Source organism: Chiloscyllium plagiosum, unplaced genomic scaffold (genome assembly GCF_037043375.1).
Source record: "Chiloscyllium plagiosum isolate Xiang-an unplaced genomic scaffold, Cpla_swu_hap1 HiC_scaffold_47, whole genome shotgun sequence".
NCBI lineage: Eukaryota > Metazoa > Chordata > Chondrichthyes > Orectolobiformes > Hemiscylliidae > Chiloscyllium > Chiloscyllium plagiosum.
Genome location: NW_028270185.1, coordinates 12,801,602 through 12,826,891, shown reverse-complemented (window position 1 = coordinate 12,826,891; position 25,290 = coordinate 12,801,602). Strand labels below are relative to the sequence as shown.

At 45.9% G+C, this 25,290-nt stretch overlaps 1 protein-coding gene across 6 annotated transcripts in view; it reads right to left on the bottom strand.

Annotated features, from left to right (window-relative positions):
• Positions 1-25,290, bottom strand: part of LOC122542840 (RAC-beta serine/threonine-protein kinase) — a 112,685-nt gene that overhangs the window by 7,704 nt on the left and 79,691 nt on the right. For all 6 annotated transcript variants that reach the window (XM_043680928.2, XM_043680930.2, XM_043680927.2 and 3 more), the window contains 10 exons: positions 23,993-24,104; positions 22,266-22,419; positions 21,500-21,631; positions 19,949-20,014; positions 13,710-13,778; positions 9,935-10,057; positions 9,152-9,280; positions 6,439-6,653; positions 2,518-2,605; positions 1,256-1,358 (listed from right to left, as the gene is read on the bottom strand). In XM_043680928.2, coding sequence (XP_043536863.1) covers positions 1,256-1,358; positions 2,518-2,605; positions 6,439-6,653; positions 9,152-9,280; positions 9,935-10,057; positions 13,710-13,778; positions 19,949-20,014; positions 21,500-21,631; positions 22,266-22,419; positions 23,993-24,104 — 1,191 coding nt within the window. The remainder of the gene's footprint in view (positions 1-1,255; positions 1,359-2,517; positions 2,606-6,438; positions 6,654-9,151; positions 9,281-9,934; positions 10,058-13,709; positions 13,779-19,948; positions 20,015-21,499; positions 21,632-22,265; positions 22,420-23,992; positions 24,105-25,290) is intronic.

Sequence of the window (25,290 nt, the reverse complement as noted above, 5' to 3'; positions counted from 1 at the left end):
AGTCTGGGGGGGGGCTACCAGGGGGCAATTGGGGTTTCTTAACAAACCTATAAACCAGCGAAGTGGAGGGGTGGGGTAAAGTTGTGATACCGGCTCTGCAAGCAGCCAATTCGACTAACTAGAATGGTGTCATTATTTTTTAAAAGTGCTAAGGAAAAGCCAGGGAACTATAGAGCAGTGAGCCTGACGTCAGTGGTGGTTAAGTTATTGGACAAGATTCTGAGGGACAGAATTTACATGCATTTGAAAGCAAGGACTGATCAGAGACAGTCAATGTGGCTTTGTGTGTGGGAAATTGTGTCTCATTATCTTGAGTGAGTTTTTTTAAAGAAGTGACAAAGACTTCTAAATGGACAAATGTTAACAACTTCCGGCCCAACTGAGCTGTCGATATGCCCGTATGGAATGAAGAGCTTGCACAACTGTGTGAATGTCTTGTTCTTCAGTGGAAAGATCAAAGCCAAACAGTTCAAACTAGAACCTTTCACTTAAACAAGTCAACGTTTCATTGTGACCTTGTCATTCTGCAGGCAGCTTCTCTGACTCCTCAGGCACTAACTCTTCGAATGCACAAAGTTTTTAAACAAAACAAAAGGCTTAAACATGTCCACATCTCTCATTTGCTTGATTTAATTTGCCCACTGAATACCTTCATTCAAAATGTTACACTTTTAATATATTTCTCTGCTCAAGAACATAAGCTTCCATCTTTACTCCAGAATTGTTCAAATCCATTTTCATCAATTCCTTTGCAGTCAGAGCATGTAATCTGCATTAAAAAAAGGTCAGGGGATGGAGAAAGATCCTTGGCGTTCCTTCCAAATAACTTGCAAAACAATCTAGAACAGGATTTCAGCAAATTTTCTTTGAGGCAAATGGTGTCATTTATCTAAAATTAACATCAGAGAACAACCAATTCGATGTTTCTGCAATGGTGGTTGCTTTGTTTGACTTTCATGCCCCTCAATGCAGAGAATATTGAAAGAGAATAGACTATATTTTAAATTACTTTCCTATATTTCAGTTGAAAAATTCAATGCAGGGGCTATTTACCTAGAAGGAAAATGAAAAATTTGACAGCATTCGTACAAGGATGATAAAAAATGCTACACAACCTGATCGTCATCCTAGCTGACAAACGACAGTCAACCAATTCAGGGTTCTCTTTCACCCTAAAGCAGCAAACGTGGAGGAGGAACCTCAAACAAAAGGTCCCAATTGACTCACCAGGTCGGCATGTGGTTTAAATACTCACATTTATCTGGGGGGGTGACTGTTATCGTCTCTGCTGTGAATTCATCATCAAAATATCGTGTGTCTGTCTCCGAGGATACTTGGGGTTTGAATGGGGGCACAAGCTGTTGTTTGGAAAGTGAACAATGGATAAGAGAAATTAGCTTAATGCAAGCACAAACAACTGCATCACTCCAAAACTCCTGCTGTGCCGAAAGCTGCAAGAGATCAGGACAAAGATCCAGCTTGGCTTTTTTATTTATTCAGTTGTGGGATATGGGTGTCACTGGGGGGCCAGAATGCATTGCCCAACCCTACTTGACCTTGAGAAGGTGGTGGTGATTTGTCCTTTTGAACCGCTGCAGTCCATTTGACATTGGTACAACATTAGAGGACTCCAGATTTTGCCCCAGTAAAACTGCAATATTTCCAAGTCAGGATTTTGAGTGGCTTGGAGGGGAACTTGCAAGGTTGGTGTACCTGGAAGCCTTGTCCCTATAGAGGGAAGTGGTTGTGGGTTTACAAGGTGCTGTCTAAGGATCTTCGGTAAATTTCTGCAGTGTATCTTGTAGATGGTACACACAGCAGCTACAGAGCATGGGTGGTGGAGGGAGTGGATGTTTGTGGATGTGGTGCTAATCGAAGCAACACAGACTTTATCCATCACCCCCAACATCATGGCTGGTAGCTACCCACACCCCAGGCAGTATCCGGTTTACTTGTACCACCTTCTCCCTATTCATATTCCCCATTCCCTGTGTTCACCTTAAACCAGCATTCTCCCCCTCTGCATTCTGCCACGCAACACACACAGTATAAACCTGGGTGGCACCTACTCATATACACAAACCCAAAACTAAAACAAAGTGCTGGAGAAATTCAGCAGCATTAGAGGAGAGTGAAACAGAGTTTATGCTTCGAGATGAATATGACTCATCCTCCGAACCGAAGTTTTATTTTGGACTTGCAGCATTTGCAGTTCTTTCGCTTTCACACAAACCCCTACTGCTGCTTGACCTGTGCTTTTCCAGCAACACACACAACTCTGATCTCCAGCATCTGCAGACCTCAGTGTCTCCAACTTCCCCGTCCCCATTATGCCCCTACCATAATCTGAGAAACATCAATACCACATCCTGGAGAGCAATGCCTGGAGCTATTTGCAAAATGTTACAGCGTACTAGTTAGTCAAAGCAATCCAGCTCGGACAGATTCCTGATCAGTCTGATTCGGGGAAATTCTTTTGCGATAAATGAGGGAAATCAAATGCTTTGGTTCTCTTACCCGCTTCTCTACAACATCCTGCCAGTTAACCGGGACAAAGAATTTATGATGCATGACTTCCTTCGCATCTTCAGGACCGCCTCCCAACCTGAAAAAGAGAGAGTGGAAGTGAATAAAACACTGACTGTTCAACTCGCCCTGTCCCCATCCTCATTAGCCTTTGCCAGGTCCCTAATGCTCAAGGCCATTTTAGAATTCTCGCCCTTACTGTTCACCACTCCTCTTGACCACTGCAACCTGCTTCAGCCTCATTTTTATATTCTCTACTCTTCTGAGTGGCCTCCTGCTCCTCCCCATGGACTTTAACCTTGTACAGCTCAGAATTCACACCTTCTGAAGCCAACTCCCTCCTTGCCATCCTCAGCACCTTCACAAGCCTTTTTCAATGCGTCTCATTTTTGGCCACCTCTTTGAATCCGCTACCCAGCTCCATTTTTACATCGGGTTATTTCCACCAGGGTCTCGGATGATCAGTTACAATGAAAACCAATGCTGGTGGTGAAGCTGCCATTGCTGATGAGCAGCTTTCTATCAGAGGAGATGATAGTACAATGTGCAACCACCTTACACTATGTCAACATCAAGGACAATAGCCACCAAACTTCATGACATGATAAAAGGCAAAAGCAGAGTGATGCAGGTGCTTGGGAGGGGCAGGTGGCATTTGACCTTTACTTCCCAAAGCTTTCCCCCCAGTGGTGGCTGTATGGGTGGGGGGGGGGAGAGAGTAAACCTTGTCTCACGTTCGAGTCTATGGTAAACTATTATATGAAAATGATCGCAGAGCATAAGACCATTTGGCCCATGGCGTCTGCCATGGCTCTCAAATGAGCAATTTACTCAGAGCCATCTGCCACCTTCTCCCCGTGACTCTGCACATTCTTCCCTTTCGCCTCACGGGCTGATGCCATTTCGAAATTCTTGCCTGAACCTGCCTCCGCCGCGGTCTTGGGCAGAGCATTCCAAACATTAGCCACTCGCTGCCGGTAGTTTCGCCTTGTGCTGCTTTTGCACCTTTACCCAATTATTTTCCATCCATGCCATCTCCTTCTCCATCCTTTAACCAGCGGGCACAGCTTCTCCATCTCTACCCTGTCCACACCATTCATGATTTTGAAGACACTGTCAGATCTTCCCTCAGCCTTTTCTACTCCAAGGTAAACAGTGCCAACCTCTCCAATTTATGTTCATAGCTCACCCCAGAACCATTCCTGTGAATGCTTCCAATTACCATCAGTTCATGAAGGGACCAAGCTGGTAGAGGTTAGATTAAGTAGGGGCTCATTTTTTTTCCTCCTGACATTCACATGGTCCCACTCTAATATGGATGTCACTGACAAAGCCAACATTTGTTGCCCATCCCTATTCACCAATGAACTGAGTGCCATGCTGGGAGAATTTCAGAGATCTGGGTGGCAAGATTGTTTCCCTAAAGGACAATAGTGAACCAGATGGATTTTTACGACAATTGATAATCATTCCATGAGCACTGTTGTTGAGATGGGCTTTTAATTCCAGATTTATTAATAAGCTTTAATTCCACCAGCTGCTATTAGATTGACTCAGTCCAGATTTCTCCATTGTCAAGTGCAATCATCTGGGAGTCACAGAAACCAGGCATAACTCCCCCTCTTCTCATGGGAGAGAAAGAATTAGAATAGGAGAACACGGTCAGGGCACATCAGTTACCCCATTGAACCTGTTCTGCCATTCAATGCAATCATCGCTGATTTAAAATCGAATTACACATCCCATCTCTTAACACCACGTGGGGCCCATGTCTCAACAGAGATGCCATACCTCAAACCGGCAACCTTTGAACCAAGGTCATGCCAGCTTTTGGGTCGGGCTGTGGGTTGTTCAGCTCAAACAGAGTCAGATGGGATCAAGGGTCACTTGGAATGCAGGATCATGAAGCAGCAAAGCTGGACACTAGCCTGAAGTGGCATCACACCAATGTAACACCTCGCCAAATTGTCCAGGTAGGTCATGATTTTAATTTGACTTAATTTCAGATAACCAACAGCTGCCAGGTAGCCAAATTTGAGGTGCTGTACCTGTACGTACATCCACCCAGTAAGGGTGGGATGGTTTTCAGAGGGTCAATATAGACTCAATCAACTGAATGGCATGCTTCCACACTGCAGAGATTCTATGAATCTACCTGATCAGTCCTCATGATATATACTGAAAGCTTGAATCAAATCAACCCTTGTGCTTCTAAACTTCAGGGAAAATTCCTGAAGAAGGGCTTATGCCCGAAACGTCGATTCTCCTGAACCTTGGATGCTGTCGGAGCTGCTGCGCTTTTCCAGCAACACATTTTCAGTTCAGGGAAAATTAACCTGGTTTATGCCATCTCTTCCTCTACTTTAACCAACAATTTAGCACAGAAGAGGCTGCTTTATTGCATCCAGGGATGCCCCATCAACACTGTCCACCCACCAACTTGACACACCAGGAACACCAACAGCAAGTGTCCATTTGTCTGCAATCAAATTTGGGACCATCCAATAATAGGTCAGCACTTTGGACCTTAGTACTATTCCCTCAAAGTCATCCCTTACTTCCACTGGCTTGCCGAGTTTCCTGATGGGAGGTTGGGCAGGTGTGGAGGCAGGGTATAAGTCATTTCAGAATTCATCCCAAGAACTAGTGCTCTATCACTTTGCAGAGTGAGATGAATGTTGAGTGAGCTAGGGGCCAAGAGTTTCAGGGAACAACATGTGTGCTCTTGTACAGCTAAATGGTGAGTGACCATTGCTACCATGCAGCAGTCTGCCTGGATCAGACTCAGTGGCTGCTGCTAGGTGTCGTGCCTTTATTCCATGTTCCTATTTCTTCTGCTCCATCTCAGAAGGCTCTGGGCTGATTCTGGGCTCCAGATTTTACACATAAGAGCCACCCCTCACTCTTCAGAAGTGAGTCTAAACACAGTAGTGGGAGACTCATTGTTTTTGCAGCAGTGGCCAGATTGTCATCAGGACTGGAAGTCATGTGTGTACTTCTCCCCTGCTGGGACCTGCTCAGATCACCAGACTAACCATAGTCCAGAGATCCAACCAGAGATCTCCTTGATCTACAACTCGGCCCTGAAGGATCTCCTGCAGTCACCATTCACTTACTCGGGCACATAGCATGTGATAAGTCAGCACATTAACTAAACTTGTGTAGCTCCTTTAATATAGTACAAAGTACTTCCCAGGCTAGGTTAGCAGACAAAATTTTACACCAAGTCAATAAGATGTGGTCAAAGAAGGAATCACTGATTCAGGAGAATCATAAAGCAGCAAAGAAAGGTTTAAGGAGGGAATTCCACACCTTACATCATCTAAAGACACAGCCAGCAACAGTGGAACGAAGAAAGTCAGGGAAGTGCAAGAGATTCTTGGAAACTATAATCTGGTACTACAGCAAACTGTACTGAGCAGTAAGTGGAAGATTTAAAGGAAAGATCAAGGGCTCATGTGGTCTAGTGATTGTGTCCTTGTCTCTGAGCCCATGGCCCCATGTTCAAGTCCCAGCTGCTCTAGAGGTGGGCCATAACATCTCTGAACAGGTCGATAGAAAACATCAAAAAGAAATGCCTGCCGCTCAGTGTAATGTATTACAGTCACTATTGGGAGTAAACTCCCCTTCAAAACAAAAAAGATGATTCACGCAATATTGGAATGTTTGCAGTACTGACCCGAGTTCTCCATTAGCCATTACTGCTATGAGCAGGGTTACTGCAGGCTTGCTTTTGTCAATGTAATTCTGCACAGAATGGAGAATTTGACAACCACAAACAAGCAACAGCTCACGACAACCGAGAAGCCCCTTGGCAGTGGCAGTCTGACTGACATGGACACAAATTGCTGCACAAACTACTGGGAACTATGATCTGACTGGCCTTCACATGGGAGACTTTGTGGCTCTTACCTTTGTTTGGGGTCTTTCTTTAAGAGTCCGGAGAGGAGCGATTTGGCCTCAGGGGACAAGGTGCGGGGAAACCGAATTTCTTCCATCAGGATCAGCTCAAAGAGTTTCTCGTGGTCCTGGTTGTAGAAGGGCAGTCGCCCGCACATCATCTCGTACATCACCACGCCGAGCCCCCACCAGTCTACAGCCCGACCGTAGTCATTGTCCTCCAGTACCTGGTGTGGGACGAGAGTGACCGTCAGGAAAACGCGGGTTAAAAATGAGCAACTCCACTTCATCTCCAGGACTAGTGGATTCTAACACATTGTCGTAAAACGGCTCGAACCTGCCTGCTCCTGTCACAGCAGCGATACATCTTCCCCAGATGAAAATACATACAACCACTCAACCTGCAACTCCAATCAGAGAAGGCCAGAGGACATTCTCTTCATGAGACAATGCAGGCTGTGCCCAGAGAAGAATTATTTTCGATTAAAGAGATTTGTACAGCAGTGCAGTGGAGGGAGAGGAGAAGGTAAAGTCACCAACAACACACGTTCGACCTCCCTAAAAGAAAAACCAAATTCGCAGATCACAGATCTGCTATTGGAGTGTGGGATCAGTATCGTTGCCGTCTGCCCAGACAACAAATCAGAGCTTCAAGTCCATCCTAGCTACCAATCTGTAGGGAGGGTGGAGGAAGAGAATAAATGGGGTCATCCAACCTAGTCAGCTCCCCTTCTCCACAAGAGTTGCTCTGGGGCAGTGGGGTCAGCTAAGAACTCAGGACCTCCAAAGGAAGCCCACAGACACTTCTGAAATTGCACACTGCCCAAGGAAACACAGACCACGTCCTATAAACTGACAACAGCCCTACCCGCCAACAGTGCTCTTGCTGGTTGTCTGCATAGGACATCGAGTGCAACCTGGTCACAGAGCCGAAAGGTGGAGTCCGGCTTTTAGAGCATAGAACATTGCAGGCAGGGCATTCCCCGCCTTTATCACTCCGAGTAAAGAACCTGCCTCTGACATCTGTCTTTTATCACCCCTCAATTTGCAGCTATGCCCCCTCATACAAGTCAACATCATCATCCTAGGAAAAAGACTCACTGTCCACTCTATCTAATCCTCTGATCATCTTGTACGTCTCTGTTAAATGAGAACAGACCCAAGTCCCTCAGCCTTTCCTCATAAGACCTTCCCTCCAGACCAGGCAACATCCTGGTAAATCTCCTCTGCACCTTTTCCGATGCTTCCACACCCTTCCTGTGATGGGGCGACGAGAACTGTACACAATATTCCAAGTGCGGCTGCACTAGCATTTTGTACAGTTGCAGCATGACATCACAGCTCCGGAACTCAATCCCTCTACCAATAAAATCTAACATATTGTATGCCTTCTTAATAGCTCTATCAACCTGGGTGGCAACTTTCAGGGATCTATGTACATGGATACCAAGATCCCTCTGCACACCCACACTACCAAGAATCTTTCCATTGACCCAGTATTCTGCCTTCCTGTTATTCTTCCCAAAATGAATCATCTCACATTTATCTGCATTGAACTCCATTTGCAACCTTTCAGCCCAGTTCTGCAGGTTAACCCAGTCTCCCTGCAACATTCTTCCACACTGTCCACCACTCCACCAACTTTAGTGTCATCTGCAAATTTACTAACCCATTCACCTATGCCTGCATCTAAATCATTTATAAAAATGACAAACAGCAGTGGTCCCAAAACAGATCCTTGTGGCACACCACTAATAACCGGACTCCAGGCTGAATATTTTCCTTCAACCACCACTTGCTGCCTTCTTACAGAAAGCCAGTTCCTAATCATAACTGCTATATCACCCTCAATCTTATGTCCTCTTTTTCTCCAAAAGCTTACCATGTGGAACCTTATCAAAGGCTTTACTGAAGTCCATGTACACCACGTCAACTGCCGTACCCTCATCCACATGGTCACCTTCTCAAAGAACTCAATGATGGTTGTGCGACACGAGCTGCCCTTGACGAAACCAGTTGCTACATTCTCTCTCTTATAATCCTTTCCAAAACTTTTCCTACAACAGACATTAGGCTCACTGGTCTATAATTACCTGGGTCATCTCTACTGCCCTTCTTGAACAAGGGTTTTCAAAACCCTCAGTAAGCCCCGAGAGGACGGTGTGGGGAAGATGCTGCCATTTCTCCACAAAGTGGAACATGAGCAGCTCAAGCAGTAACTGTGGTCCATCAAAGGCAGAGCATCTCCCACTGACTGAAGTCCCACCCTTGGAGATCCATTCCCAGTGCCAACACAACCCTCCATACTGTGCCAACTGAAGCTGGCAAAAGGGGCCGCTATGCATGATGTCAAAATATAACGAAGAGAAAGTGAGGACTGCAGATGCTGGCGATCAGAGTCAAAAGATGTGATGCTGGAAAAGTACAGCCAGTACATTCCTGATGAAGAGCTTTTGCTCGAAACATCGACTCTCCTGCTCCTCGGATGCTACCTGACTGGCTGTACTTTTCCAGCAACACACCTTTTGACTCAGAATATAATGGCTTCCCTGGGCATGTGAATTGTAAGAAGGGGGCAAGAGGTTAGAGTGGTAAGCCACCAAAAGATTAAGAATCAAATCTCGATCTTTTTTTTTACAAAGTGAGGGCCAAGTTTGAGGCAGGTTTTGTTACATTTTACAAGATCTATCGGTGAAGGGAAGCAAGAGCTTGGGTTGACTCTCACCTCGGGTGCCAGATACTCTGGGGTTCCACAGAAGGTCTTCATGGTGGCTCCATCCGTTATCCCCTCTTTACAGAGACCAAAGTCCGTGATCTTGATATGCCCATCTTTATCCAACATGAGGTTTTCCAGCTGAAACGCAAAAAAGATGAAGCTCCAGAATTCAAAATGCTAATATTTCATAGAATCCCTACAGTGCGGAAGCAGGCTATTCAAACAGAGTCGACAATGACCCTCCGAAGAGGATCCCACCCTAAACCCACCCCCACCCTATCCCTGTGACCCTTCGCTAATCCACCTAACCTGCACATCTTTGGACTGCGGGAGGAAACCGGAGCACCTGGAAGAAACTCACACAGACCACAGGGAGAATGCGCAAACTCCCCACAGAGAGTCGCCCGAGAGTGGAATTAAACCCAGGTCCCTGTGTTGTGAGGCAACAGTGCTAACCACTGAGACCAGTGTGCCGCCCTAACATTTAACATTGTCATCATTCTGATTTCGATGGTCATATCTTCAGTTGGGCCAAAGCTCTGGGATTGCTACCCAGATGCACTTTGTGCCATTTCTTAAAAACCATCCCTTTGACTGAAACTCTTTACTCACACGTCCTAACCGCTCAGTTTTTTCAGCATTGTGTTTGAGTGCTTCCACATTAAAGATCTGTTTGGCATAGTTTTGCTTACATTTAAAATGTGACCTCAATCCTTCGCCACTATACATCCCTCATCTACATCTCCAGCTATTTTCACATGATGGATATTTGTGGATCTGCCAAATACCAACCTTCAGATCTCTGTAGACGACATTCTTATCATGGAGGTAATCCAAGGCAGACACGATCTCCGCCCCGTAAAAACGTGCACGATCCTCAGTAAAAACACGTTCTCTGGAGAGGTGGAAGAAGAGCTGGGGGACAAAGGAAGGAGAGTAAACATTGGATATTTATATACACACATGAACAGGAGAGGTTCATTCCCTCAAGTCACTCTCACAATATGTCCTGCCTCCTTCAAAGATCGATACACATGAACGTCCGGTCCCTCAGTTCATGCCCCCTCTTTACAACTCTGCCACTAGGTCTACAGTGCCTCTGCCTAACCCTTGTGCCAGAACGCATCACCCCACAGTTCTCTGGATTTAATTCCTCTGGCACTTGTCTGGCAAACTTTGAAATTTTACTCTAATTCCAAGATCCAGGTCACTTGGAACCAGCACTGTGTCCAATCTACAAAAAAAACCTGTCAACCAGGGGATATGGGCATCACTGCCTGGGCCAGCATTTATTGACCATCCCTAATTGCCAGAGGGCAGTTTAAGAGTCAACCACATTGCTGCAGGTCTGGAGTCGCAATTGGGTGAGGACAGCAGTTTCCTTCCATAAAGGGCGTTAGTGAATCAGAAGGGACCTTACAATAATTGGCATTGATCATTATTAGCTTCTTAATTCCAGACTTTGTTTTTAAATTGAATTCAAATTAGCCATCTGGCCCAGATCTGCAAAACATTACCCAGTCTCTGGATTAATAGTTTAACAATAATACCAGCACGACATCATCTTCCCTCTGCTGCTGTCTGCCTTTATACTGGTTTGCCAGTTGAACCTCATTATTCTATATGTCTGTCAATCAGCCCTTTATCAAAGTCAAAAAAATTAAAGATCGATGCAGACAGCACTTATCCTTTATCAACCTTCTTTGATTCAAGATCAATAAATTCAATTTGATTAGTCAAGCACGACCTTCCTTTCACAAATCTATGCTGGCTCTCTGACATTCATTCAAACCTCTCCTAGTACCTGATGATTCCCCTGCTCCCCCAAATGTGGATCCCAAGACCTCACCCCCCACCCCCTGATGTGGCACTAGTGGCCTGTGGTTGCTGGGATTGCCCTGGCCACTCTTTCTTGAAAGAGTCTCACATCTGCCATTCTCTTTTGGCACTTCTGCTGCATGTCGATTAAAGATTGCAAAGTTAAGGCAGCCTCTTGAGTTATCTCCAGCCCTACTTCCTTTAGCAATCTGGACATAAGCCATCCAGATACTTATTCACTCGAAGTATAGCTAGTCTTTCTTGTATCTCTTCCCTTTCAGTTTTCACACTACTCATTGCCTTCACGATTTCCGCTCTCTATACTGATGTTTTTGTCAGATTGGTGTTCCATAGTAAGCACTGATCCAAAGAACTCTAACTATTCCAGCCTGGCCCAATGCCTCAAAGCATCTCCCACCCTAATAAAACCTACTCCACTTCTTACTACACATTACTATTTGCCTGCTCGTAAATTTTGATTTCCCTTTATGTTCACTGTCATTCCCACTTTGTGAATCTCACTTTCCTCTTCACCTTTCTTCGCAAGCTATTGAATTTGACCTGGCTCTCACTTAAAGGATTCATCAACTTGAATCATACACCCTCCATCTTTAATCCACCATAATCTTGTCTCACTTGTCATCCAAGAAACCCTGCATTTAGCTCCCTTTCCTATTACCCTTATTAGAACATATGAGATTATACTTATACAGCCATAGAGTCGTATAGCACAGAAACACACCCTTCAGTCCAACTAGTCCATTCTGAACAGAATCCCAAACTAAACAAGTTCCACCTAATTGTTCCTGGCTCATATCCCTCCAAACATTTCCTATTCATCTCAATGTCTTTTAAACAGTGTAATTATATTCACATCCAGCACTCTCTCAGGAAGTTCATTTCACATGTCAACCACTGTGTAAAATATTTGCCCCTTGTGTCTTTAAGATCTCTCTCCTCTCACCGTAAAAATGTGCCCCCTAGTCTTTGTATTCCCCCATCTTGGGGAAAAGACAACTACCATTAACTTTATCTGTACCTCTCATTATTTTATAAACTTCTACCAGGTCGCCTCTCAACCTCCTACCCTCCAGTGAAAAAAGTCCCAGCCTATCCGATCTTGCTTTATAACAAACTTTCTATACCCGGCAACATCCTAATAAATCTGTTCTGAACCCTCTCCAGTTTAATAATACCCTTCCGACAACAGGGCGACCAGAACTGCACACAGTATTCCAGAAGAGGCCTCATCAACGTCCTGTACAACCTCAATATGACGCCCCAACTCCTATTCTTGAAGTAACGACCTCTTAAAGATTGTTCTGCTTTTTTTCTCCCGTCAAGTGTCTACTTGCATTTTACACTGGCTAACCACTCATGTCACACTGAAATTAACCCTCTTCCAATGCAGAAGTTCAACCTTTGATTGTTCCTGGCTTTCCCCCATTACTAATCTAAATCTTACAATGACACTCTTAACCAATTGCTCCCCCACGTGGGCTACTTGCCTTTTCACTCATGGAATCCAGAATTTGCTGGTAGGGCCAGCATTTATTACCCTCCCCTAGGTGCTCTTGATGGTGAGCTCCCTTCTTGAACTGTTGTTGTAGTCCATTTTGTGTAGGTACACCCACAATGCTAAGGGGGGGGAGGGGTTACAAGATTTTCACCTGGCAACAGCGAAGGAATGGCAACACTTTTCCAAGGCAGAATGGTCAAAGGGTTGGAGGGGAACTTGAAGACGGTGTTCCCATATATCTGCTCTCCTGGTCGTTCGAGATGGTGAGGGGACCCGGGGAAAGAGTTGTGGGTTTAGAAAATGCCATCAAAGGAGCTTTGGTGAATTTTTGCAGTTTGGCACACTAGGCCCACTTTGTATCCTTAGGTCACATGAGCTGCTGCGGTTCAAGACAGCGCATTCCAATCTTTTCCAGAACAACTGGGGAGCGGCAGTGAATGCTGTCCCAGCCAACGACACCCACATCCCACTGCAAATATAAAAACTGCAGGCAATTCTCACAGAATTGGAGAAACAGTACAGGTCGAGGAAGGGACACGTGCCAACTAAAACCTTCCCCCTGCTGCTCAGAGGAGGCCCCAGGTTCGAGTCCCAGTCTGTGCCAAGTTATGTGATCTGAGCTCTCTGGGTTGTGGAAGGGCAGGGTGGAATCACACCACAGAACTAAATTTAAATAGAAATTTAGAGGCAGCGGGTTCAATCATCCTCTGTACGGAGAAAGCTGATCTCAGTTGGCATGACAACGGAGTGGCTCTGCCAGGTGCTTCTGCGAGGCCTCTCAGTCAATCACTCACGGTTTTGGACTGGAGTCACAAGTGGTCAGGGAGGAAACTGTGCAGCAGTTTGGGTTTTTAATACATAAGGTTGGTGCCAGCCACAGATCATTGGTCTTACTTCTTGCAATTTTCACAACTTGACACTGTGGGATGTGAAACCATGATGTGGTTTGCACCTGATTGAGCCCAGGTTCCCATCCTTAAATCACTGTGCAGGGAACCGGAAGGTTCGATTGGATGCTTAGTAAAGTCTGTCAGGACTGGGCTACCTGATGGATGGGTCAACTGACGCACGCGTTGTCTTGGTGGGGAGGTGGTGCAGGGGAACAACAACAACAGACACTCCGGTCGGGTACTGGAAACTGCTGATGGCAGTCTCAACTTGACCCAGCAGCTTCGGACAAGGACAGGGACCATAAGCATCTGAGCAAAGGGAAGAACGTGACAAACTTACCTCTCCGCCATTTGCATACTCCATGACAAAACATAACCGATCACTGGTTTGAAACGCGTACTTCAACGTCTGTGTCGGTGAGAGAGAGGGAGGAGGAAGAGAAATCATTGCAATGTATTAATATCCAGCAACTTAAGCAGAAAGATCAAAAAAAGACTTGTATTTATGTAGTGTAGAACGTATCAATTCCTGAAGGGCTGATGACCGAAACATCGACTCTCCTGCTCTTCGGATGCTGCCTGACCTGCTGTACTTTTCCAGCACCACTCTCAACCTTTCATTTATCTAGTGCCTTTCATGACACCAGGAAGTCCCAGAATTCCAGCAAGTGTAGTTTTGAGGTGTAGCTGGCCCGTGCACAGCAGCTCTACGAGCAGCAACGTGATAATGTCGACTATCCATTTTTTGTTGTATGGCTTGAGAGATAAATATTATCCAGCACACTGACTTGCCCCTCTTCAAGGTAGATTCTTTTCCATCCACCCAGAGGGGGAAAAATCATTGTTAATGTTTAATGATGAAACTTTGTCTATTGTTAATGGGAAGTGACATCACTGGCAATATCCTGTGCTTGCACTGACTGCTCTCTTAACCATTTCAGAGGGCCTTAAGAGTCAGCCACATCGGTGAAACTGAAGTCACATGTAGGCCAGACCGGTTAAGGAGAGCAGATTTACTTCTCTGAAGGATTTGAGTGAACCAAATGGGTTTCTTTGCAACAATCAATAATGATTACACACTTTTTAAAAAAAGATCAGCTTTTTTAAATACAGATTTTATTCAATTTCACCTTCATTACGCAATTGGAACTCATGCCCGCCCCACCACCAAAACATTAACCTAGGGCTCTGAAATACCAGCCCAGTGAGATTACCATTAGTTCACTGCCTCCTCTACTGCACATTCCCTCAGTCTGTAGCTCAGCATCAGCCTAAATTCTTATGCTCTAAACTGAGAGCGGGACTCGAACCCGCAATCTTCGAAGAGACGTACAGCACAAAAATAGACCGTTCAGTCCAATTCGCCCATACCGACCAGATATCCCAACCCAATCTAGTCCCACCTGCCAGCACCCGGCCCATATCCCTACAAACCCTTCCTATTCATATATTCATCCGGATGCCTTTTAAATGGTGCAATTGTACCAGCCTCCACCACTTCCTCTGGCAGCTCATTCCATACACATACCAAATGCCTTCTTCACTATCCTATCTACCTGCGAATCTACTTTCAAGGAGCTATGAACCTGCACTCCAAGGTATCTTTGTTCAGCAACACTCTCTGGGATCTTACCATTTTGTGTACAAGTCCTGCTAAGATTTGCTTTCCCAAAATGCAGCACCTTGCATTTATCTGAATTAAACTCTACCTGCCACTTCTCAGCCCACTGACACATCTGAGGTAATCTTCTTCGCTGCCCACTACACCTCCAATTTTGGTGTCATCTGCAAGCATACTAACTATACCTCTTGTGCTCACATCCAAATCATTTACATAAATGACGAAAAGTAGTGGACTCAGCACTCCACTGGTCACAGGCCTCCAGTCTGAAAAACAACCCTCCACCATCACCCTCTGGTCTTTTACCTTTGAGCCAGTTCTGTACCCAAATGGCTAGTTCTCTCTGCATTCCGTGAGATCTAACCTTGCTAACCAGTCTCCCATGGGATACCTTGTCGAACGCCTTACTGAAGTCCACATAGGTCACATCTACTGCTCTGCCCTCATCAATCCTCTTTGTTACTTCTTCAAAAAAAAACTCAATCAAATTTCCTACACACAAAGCCATGTTGACTATCCTGAAATCAATCCTTGCCTTTCCAAATAAATGTACATCCTGTCCCTCAGGATTCCCTCCAACAATGTGCCCACCACAGACGTCAGGCTCACTGGTCTATAGTTCCTTGGCTTTTCCTTACTACCTTTCTTAAATAGTGGCAAGATGTTAGCCAAGCTCCTGTCTTTCGGCACCTCACTTGTGATTATTGATTATACAAATATCTCAGCAAGGGGCCCAGGGGTATGGTTTTTCTTTAAACTTTGAGGGTAAAAAAAATTGGCAGTCTAGCTGACAATAATGTGGACGTCTACACCAAACTACAGCAAGGTTCAACCAGGCCTGCAAAGTGAACAGATACATGACAAATAAAATTTAATATCATGAATTTAGAGGGCATTTAGCTTTGAAGGAAGAGTGGGGAGGCCTCAAATTCCATGAAGGGCAAGAAACCAAATGGGGTAAGAGCAGCCATGTGTTTGGAGAATAAAAGGTCAGAGAGTAGTTACTGCCCAAGAGGAAGCCCACTAAGTCTGCCAATTCTCAGCAGAGCAATCTAATCAGCCCCACACTCCACTATCTCCAGAATACTGCAACTTTAGTTCCCTCGAGTTCCCAGCCAATTCCCTTTCAAAATCATTCACCGTCTCTGCATCCAGCTCCCCACCCTGGAAGCGGTGAATTCTAGCTCATTACAAATCACCAAAAGCAGTGCAACATAAAGCTGACTTTATTTTCCAAAGAAACAACTTTTGGGTGCAAGCATTAAAAGGTATATATTGAAACATATTTAGGCCACTGCACTTTGTGCAGGTTCTGGTGTAGATGAGGGATATTGAACCACTGACAAAACTGCAGAAAAGCTAGATTAGCATATTATCAGAATTGAGCGGACGCCCTGCCGGTAAATATAGAAACCAGATGCTGTTTGGCTATTCAAACCTGCCTGACCATGGTTGATCATGCAATTTCAGTACTCCACTCCCACTTTCTCTCCATTCCCCTTGAACCCTTTAGCCACGAGGGTCACATCCAGCTCCCTCACTGAATATATCAAACAAACTGGCTCCAGCAGCTTTCTGTGGTAGAGAATTCCTCCTCATCTCAGTCGTGAACAGTTTACCCCTTATTCTTAGGCTGTGACCCCTTGTTCTGGACTTCCCCAACATTGGGAACATTCTTCCCACATCTAGCCTGTCCAGTCCCATCAGGATTTTATATGTTTCTATGAGATCCAAACCACCCCCCCGCCCCACCCTCCATTCTTCAAACTTACTGGAAGTACAAGTCCAGTCTTTCTTCATTTCAGTCCTGCCATTTCAGGAATCAGTCTGGTGAATCTTTGTTGGACTCCCTCAATAGAAAGAATGTCCTACCTCAGACTAGGACTAGGACACCAAAACTGTGCACAACACTCACCAAGGCCCTGTAAAACTGTAGCAATATTGAAAAAGTAAAAGACTGAAGAGGGTAATGGTCTTTGCAATAACAAAAAAAACTTCAACTGAGAAGCCTTCAGAATGATGCAGCAGTTTAAAGGAAATGAGGGAGGAGGTGAGAGAAGAATACTGGAGCAGTGTGGGAAAAGTGCTTTTGTTTTTCTTTTATTTGATGATGGGATGTTGGTGTCGCTGACTAGGCTAGTGTTTTCTTACCCATCCATAGCTGCTAAGTGGGCAGTTCAAAGTCAACCACATTGCTGTGGGTCACATGTTGGCCAGATCCAGTAAAGATGACAGATTTCCTTCCCTGAAGTACAATGGTAAACCAGATGGATTTTTTCCACAGTGCTTACGTGGTCAACTTTAGGCCAGGCATCAAAGAGGGAGAAGGTTCTTGCACAATATAAACACAGATTCAACCCAGGTTTGGGATGTGAAGGGTAGGGGAAATGGCCTACTTCTGTGTTATGAATTCCATGTAAATATAAGGCAGCTAACCCTGTTCTAGTACGATCACCCAGTACAAATCCCACATTGGGGTGGCATCGTGACTCAGTGGTTAACGCTGCTGCATCACAGCACCATGGACCCAGGTCAATTCCTGCCTCGGGTGACTATCTGTGTGGAGTTTGTACATTCTCCCTGTGTCTTTGTGGGTTTCTTCCAGGTGCTCCGTTTTTTTCCCTACAGTCCAAAGATGTGCAGGTTAAGTGAATTGGCCATGCTAAATTGCCCATAGTGTTAGGTGCATTAGTCAGGGGTAAATGTAGGGAATGGGTCTGGATGGGTTACTCTTAGGAGGGTCGGTGTGGACTTGTTAGGCTGAAGGGCTTGGTTCCACACTGTAGGGAATCTAATCTAATCTAAACATGTTCTCTGACTGGGGGAGATCCACCTGCACAAACAGCACGGCCAAGGTAATGTGTGAATCATATTATATGTAACTTAATGCCCTGTTGAAAGAGATGCAAGATCCTTTGACGCAGATCAGACAAGCTGAAGAACTTCACACATGGTACAGCCATCTGGGAAGCGATGTCAAGTCAAGACTTCATTTCTCTGAAAAATCGCATTGCATAGAAAAGGCTGTGACAGACAAAGGACAGATTGGCAACAGCAACAGGGACTGTGTGCTTGCTCCCAAAAGCACTAACTCTTGTTGCAGTTCTGCTCTACAGGCAATGTAGAGAAAATATAAACCCGCACGATTAGAGCATCTTCAATAAGTTCTGGGCTCAAAGAGCCATGGTACAATATGAGCATGCATAGAGAATTAGTCAAAGGATAGGAAGTAGAGAACGGGTATAAACAAGGCACTTTTAAAGTTAAAAGCAAAGTCTTGTGGATGCTGGAGATCTGTAATAAAAAAAAAGTGGAGGGAGAAAGAGAGTAAATGTTTCTCTGGGACTCACTTTTAGTGCTGGGCAGACTATGACAAAAGGAGTGCAGCAAGGAACAGCTTTGGGCCTCGGCTATTTACAACCAGATTAGATTAGATTAGATTACTTACAGTGTGGAAACAGGCCCTTCGGCCCAACAAGTCCACATCGCCCTGCCGAAGCGCAACCCACCCATACCCCTACATTTACCCCTTACCTAACACTACGGGCAATTTAGCATGGCCAATTCACCTGACCTGCACATCTTTGGACTGTGGGAGGAAACCGGAGCACCCACACAGACACAGGCTGGGAAATCTGGAACATGTGAGACTCGGGAGAAAAGGCCAATCATTTCAGACTGAGATGACAGAAGAAATTTCTTCACCTAAAGGGTTCTGAATTTTAGGACTTGCTCAAGAGGGTCATGGATGCACCTTTGCTAAATACTTTGAAGGTTACAACAGACAGGGTAGAGATTCTAAAACATTCCATGACGGACAAATTATTTTGTGAAATGTGATCATTGTTGTAGCAAAATACAGCGGCACGGTGGCACAGTGGTTAGCACTGCTGCCTCACAGCGCCGGAGACCCGGGTTCAATTCCCGCCTCAGGCGACTGACTGTGTGGAGTTTGCACGTTCTCCCCGTGTCTGCGTGGGTTTCCTCCGGGTGCTCCGGTTTCCTCCCACAGTCCAAAGATGTGCAGGTCAGGTGAATTGGCGATGCTAAATTGCCCGTGGTGTTAGGTAAGGGGTAAATGTAGGGGTATGGGTGGGTTGCGCTTCGGCAGGTCGATGTGGACTTGTTGGGCCGAAGGGCCTGTTTCCACACTGTAATGTAATGTAATGTAATCTAATCTCTTCTTTAAAGCAGCCGATTTTCACACATCAAGTCCTGACACATAGCAGGCTGATCACCAATCTTCCATTTTTATTTGAAGTGACGTTGAATGAAGGATACTGGTACTTATGGCTTGACTTGAATTCCCACGTTATTTATTAAAATAGGATCTTCTCCACCCACTTGACAGGGTAGACAGAACCTCTTAACATCTCATCTGAAAAAAATGGGCACTTCTGACAGTGCAGCGCTGCCTCTGTACTGCACAGGGTGTATCAGCCTATATTTCCTGATCAAGCCTCAAGAATAAAGACTGAACCCAAAATCTTCCAAATCAGGAGGCAGGAAACTGCTTTCCATGGAGTCATGAGTGACAATGCCTCTACGATCACCATTGGCTTATTCAGAGAGTGCCACAAGCAGTTCAACTCATGGATACATCACAGAAACCTGACCATCTTTTCGCTTTACCCCAAACACCATCGACTAAGCTCAGACTGAGTGTGTGCTGCTGGGAAGCTCAGCTCCAAACAGCTACATAATTCAACCGGTCCTTGGTGGGAGATAGCAATCCCTTAACCGATAGTGATGAACTAAACACCGACTTACTGAAACAACCTGGACGGAATAGGAAAAGTCTACAACTTCCCAACACATGGGAGCTGTTTTTACTGTAAATACAATGCCCTGTGCCAAATATATACTTTTACATAAACAGACAGCTACACAGGACAGATCTATAGTCTGGAGAATATGGATTAAGTCAAACTGAATTCAACACGTCTTTCTATACTCACTGTTAAAAATGGATGCCTCGTGTTCTGTAAGACCCTGCTCTCTGTAACAGTGTGAGCGACTTCATCCTATAATGAGACAAAACCAAGCATTAGTGGTTTTAATTTTATCCAGTTAACAAATTCGATGGGGCAGAATTGCCCTGAGACACTGATTGGGGCAGGGGTTTCACCCTGGGGCATAGGTTTTACAGGCACAGACCCTCTCCGGCGCACAGGTTTTACAGGCACAGACCCTCTCCAGCGCACAGGTTTTACAGGCACAGACCCTCTCCGGCGCACAGGTTTTACAGGCACAGACCCTCTCCGGCGCACAGGTTTTACAGGCACAGACCCTCTCCGGCGCACAGGTTTTACAGGCACAGACCCTCTCCGGCGCACAGGTTTTACAGGCACAGACCCTCTCCAGCGCACAGGTTTTACAGGCACAGACCCTCCCCGGGGCACAGGTTTTACAGGCACAGACCCTCTCCGGCGCACAGGTTTTACAGGCACAGACCCTCTCCAGCGCACAGGTTTTACAGGCACAGACCGTCCCCAGGGCACAGGTTTTACAGGCACAGACCGTCCCCGGGGCACAGGTTTTACAGGCACAGACCCTCCCCGGGGCACAGGTTTTACAGGCACAGACCCTCCCCGGGGCACAGGTTTTACAGGCACAGACCCTCCCCGGGGCACAGGTTTTACAGGCACAGACCCTCCCCGGGGCACAGGTTTTACAGGCACAGACTCTCCCCGGGGCACAGGTTTTACAGGCACAGACTCTCCCCGGGGCACAGGTTTTACAGGCACAGACTCTCCCCGGGTCATGGTCTTCGCAGGTAGTAGTTGTCCCTGGGTCACAAGTTCAACTATCATTGTCCTGCCGGGAGGGCAAATAGGCTGTTTCTGTGCAGTATTGTCCATGATCTTACACAGAACAGAGAATCCATGGCATTGGCAAGGCACCAATAAGTGAAGGAAGACATCGCTGAATGTCAAAGACCTACTCATCCTTGAATGTCACACAACACTTTGGTTTGCTCTTCAAAGTTCTTGGAAGAGGCAAAGAGCAAGTTGACCATCAGTTAAGAACCATGCGATTGTGTACAGAAGAGATGGTGCATTTTCCACAATTAGCATGTGGAGGTGTAGCTAGGGAGGTGTGTGTCTGTGTGTGTGTCTCTGTCTGTCTCTGTGTGTGTGCGCGTCTCTGTGTGTGTGCGCGCGTGTCTCTGTCTGTGTGTGTGTGCGCGTCTCTGTGTCTCTGCGTCTGTGTCTCTCTCTGTGTCTGCGTCTGTGTCTCTCTCTGTGTCTGTGTCTCTCTCTGTGTCTGTGTCGGGGATGGGGAGCAAGGCCAGAAAGTCATGGAATGACATCAAGGAATATGGACCCAACCCAGAATTGGCAACCTGGTTTGGGGGTCATATTGGAAGGAAAAGGACAAAGAGATCAATGAGGTTAACGGAAATACTGAACTGCGCTACGTGTGGAGGTGATGGCATCACTCTGACAGACGGAGATGGAAACTGCCAAACGTTTCTTCATTAAAGCATCCCCAAAGTCAACACTTACTTTCGCGATTATTACTTCTTTCCGTAGAATTTTCATGGCATAGTACCTGCCCGTGGCCTTCTCTTTCACAAGGATAACTTTGCCAAAGGTGCCCTTTCCCAGTAACTTCAAATAGTCAAAATCGTTCATTGTCTGGAATGAGAAAGGACGGCACCAAATTTAGTCATACCGCTTGGCTGTTCAGGAATAAGACTAAAAGGTTACATCATTGGAGGCCTGGACTAAAAAGCTCAAATTGTTGATGCTTTGTTTTACCCATAAAATTAAACCCCCTCCCATCACTGAAAGAAGCTGCACTGCAATCACTGTGGAACTCAGTAGTGACAGAGGTGCAGATTATCCCTCTCCCAATGGGTGCACTGGAGCTTAATGAAATGCAGGCACAGCAGTGGCCCTGGCTCAGCCAAGGTTATTCATCATCCTGCCTCCAAAGTCCAGTAGCACCAGCTAAACATGCAAAATCCAACTTGTTCAGACTCGCTAATCTTAAAACTAATCAAATATTCAGGTGGGAACCAACCCAATCTGACTGGATATCAATCTGAAGGAGGGGTGGAAGGGATGCAGGTTCACAGTGTGAAAGGTGCATCATTAGGGCTCCTGTGGTGTGTCCCCTCTGGGTGAAGGTCCAAGGCTAAGTTTCTCCTGCCCCAGACCTGGGACATGACTTGCCTGCACTTCAATTAAAAACATCGAAAGGCTTGGGGAACTTGTCAAATGTCCAATACCTCAGTATGCACCCTGCCAAATGAACCCATGTACTAACCACTTTATTCCTCGACTTCAAAATCGACACTTCCATCTCTTCCAGCCCCGAGCTGTCACTGGGTGAGCCAGACTTGACGTCCATAGCATCGTCTCCAGGCTCCTGATGTTTCAAGCTGTTTGCAACAGTTTGGATGGCTCTTGTCCATTCCTCTCTAGAAAACACAGTGGTGTGTATGTGGTCAGCAATGGCTGTCCCTCTGCAGCCAGAAACTCCCCAAGTGGGCAGATTACGCTGTTCGTCCTCAGACAACCAACCAGATCGTGGCTTGACAAGCAACACACAGAATGCCCAGCACAGAGCTCCCCTTTAAAAGTAGTGCGACATTCCCAATTGAAGCCCAGGTCTTGCTGAACAGCTTTCATGGCTGGATCATTCATATTTCTTTTAGTAAAACAATGAAACCATTTCGAATGGCTACCTCACTGAAAGCAAGTATCTATCCAGATTTTCTCAAGGTTTGGACGTCCACACTTTCTCCCTCGCACAGTTCAATCAGTACCATTGCCCAGGAAGAGTGGATATCTGGAACTCAAGGTGATAATGGAGTTTAAAAACAGGGAGCTGTGCTGCAACTGTATAGGCTGCTGTGAGGAAATACTGTGTACAGTTTCAGTCTTACTTAAAAAGGCACTGGAGGGGGTGCAGTGGATGTCCACTAGTTTGATTCTGGAGTTGACAGAGTTGACTTATGAGGAGAGATTGAGTAAATTGGGATTATACTTACTGAAATTTAGAAGACCGTACAGTGATCTTACAGAAACATATAGAATTAAGAATGGAACAGATAAAATAGGAGCAGGGAGGTCATTTTCAATAGCAGGTTACACTAAAAACTAGGGAGCATGGCCTCAAAATAAGGGAGAAGCAGACTGAGCTGAGGAGGAATTTCTTCATCCAAAGGGTTGCGAATCTGTGGGATTCCCTGCCCAATGAAGCAGTCAAGGCTACCTTGTCAAATGTTTTTAAGGCACAGATGGATAGATTTTGGAACAGTGTGGGAATTTAAGGTTATGGTGAGCGGGCAGGTAAGCGGAGTTGAGCCCACAGAAAGGTCAGCCATGATCTTATTGAATAGTGGAGCAGGCTCAATGGGGCAGATGGCCTACTCCTGCTCATGTTCTTACAGAAGGGGGTGGTCCATTGAAAAAGTCAAAAACTGAGACTGTTTAGTTTTGTTCAGTGAGGGTACGAAGGGATGGGGAACCAAGGCACTCAACTGGAGCTAAGACACATGCTGTGATCCAACTGAATGGCAAAACTAGCCTGACAGGCCAAAGGGCCTCGTAATCCCGTGGATCACTCCATGCCAAAACTTCACGGAAATGACCCTGGAGCAAGTGCTGCTCAGTCACTGAGTATCTTGCTAAATTAACAGCCAACCACATTACTGTGGGTCTGGAGTCACACGTAGGCCGGACTGGGTAAAGACTGCAAATTTCCATCTCCAAAGGACATAAGTGAACCTAATTTTTTTTTGCAACAATCCGGTGGTTTCTTTATGGTGAATGAGAGCAGCATTTTGTTACAGATTTATTTTTCAAATGCATTTTAAAATTTCCCCAGCTGTTGTGTTGGGATTTGAGCCAATGTCCCCGGATCTCCGAATTATCACAATGCTACTGTCCTGTGATAGAAGCTGCCAATCAACACAAGAGATAGCAAGCTGCACCCCATCAATATTGAAGTATGCTTCCCCCAATTTATCTTCCCATCCCTGGCCTCACCGCTCGTCTGGTGTGTCAACATGGAAGGTCCTCTCAATTACTGTCGTCCACTGTAAGCACCGGATGATGAACGTGTTGGGTCTTGGCCGTTCGGTCTTCATTAGCTGGCATTCTATTCGAGCAGAGAGACAGCGAGAAATTACAGGTCTGAAGGAAGGTTCAATATTCCATAGAACGTACAGCACAGAAACAGACCATTCCGCTCAATTAACTGATGCTGGCTTTTCTGCTCCGTACTGCAGCTCATGTCACTACTAATAATATACCCTGTTTGTGTCTTTCCCATTATTGAGCAGACCATGACATAATGGTAACAAAACTTAATTGCTATCCCAGGGGTGCAGGCTGTTCAAAGACCAACAGGTGGAATTTTAATTCAATTCACAACACTAGAAAAGAAATCTAGCCTCAGTGATGGTGACCCATGACAACTATAATTGATTGTTGTAAAAACCCAGCTAATTTATTAGTCTCTTTTGATCTGGCCTGGCCTTCCGGTAACTCCACAGTAACATAACTGGTATCTTAACCGTGTCAAGCAATGGCCAAGCGAGCCACTCAGCTCAAGGGCAATTAGGGTTGGCCAACAAATGCTGGTCTTGCCAAAGATGCCCACATCCCATGAGAGGTTCTACTGCAGTTGAGAATGTGGTGCTGGAAAAGCACAGCCAGTCAGGCAGCATCTGAGGAGCAGGACAATCGACATTTTGGGCATAAGCCCTTCATCAGGAATGAGGCTTGTGGGCCAAGGAGGCTGAGAGAGAAATTTGGGGGGGGGGGGGGTTTTAGCTGAGAATGTGATAGGTAGATGAAGATGGGGGTGAAGGTGATAGATCGGAGAGGAGGAAGGAAGATGGTCGAGTAGGACACGACAAGAGAGTGGTGTCAAGTTGGAAAGTTGGGTCTGGGATAAGGTGGGGGGAAGGAAAATAAGGAACTGGTGAAATCCATATGGATCCCATGTGATTGGAGGGTCCCGAGGCAGAAGACGAGGTGTTCTTCCTCCAGGCGGAGGGTGGGAAGGGTTTGACAATGGAGGTGGTCCAGGACCTCCTCATCTTCTGCTTTTGGACCCTCCAAGTACATGGGATCAATGTGGATTTCACCAGTTTCATTCCTGCCCCACCTTCCCACCTCCTCCCTCCTCCCTCCTCCCCCCCAAATCCCAGATCAAACCTTCCAACTTGGGACCCCCCCTCATGATCTGTCCTAGTTGTTCATCTTCCTTCTCACCTATCCACTCCACCCTCCTCTCTGACCTATCGTCTTCACCTGGGATGAAGGGCCTATGCCCGAAA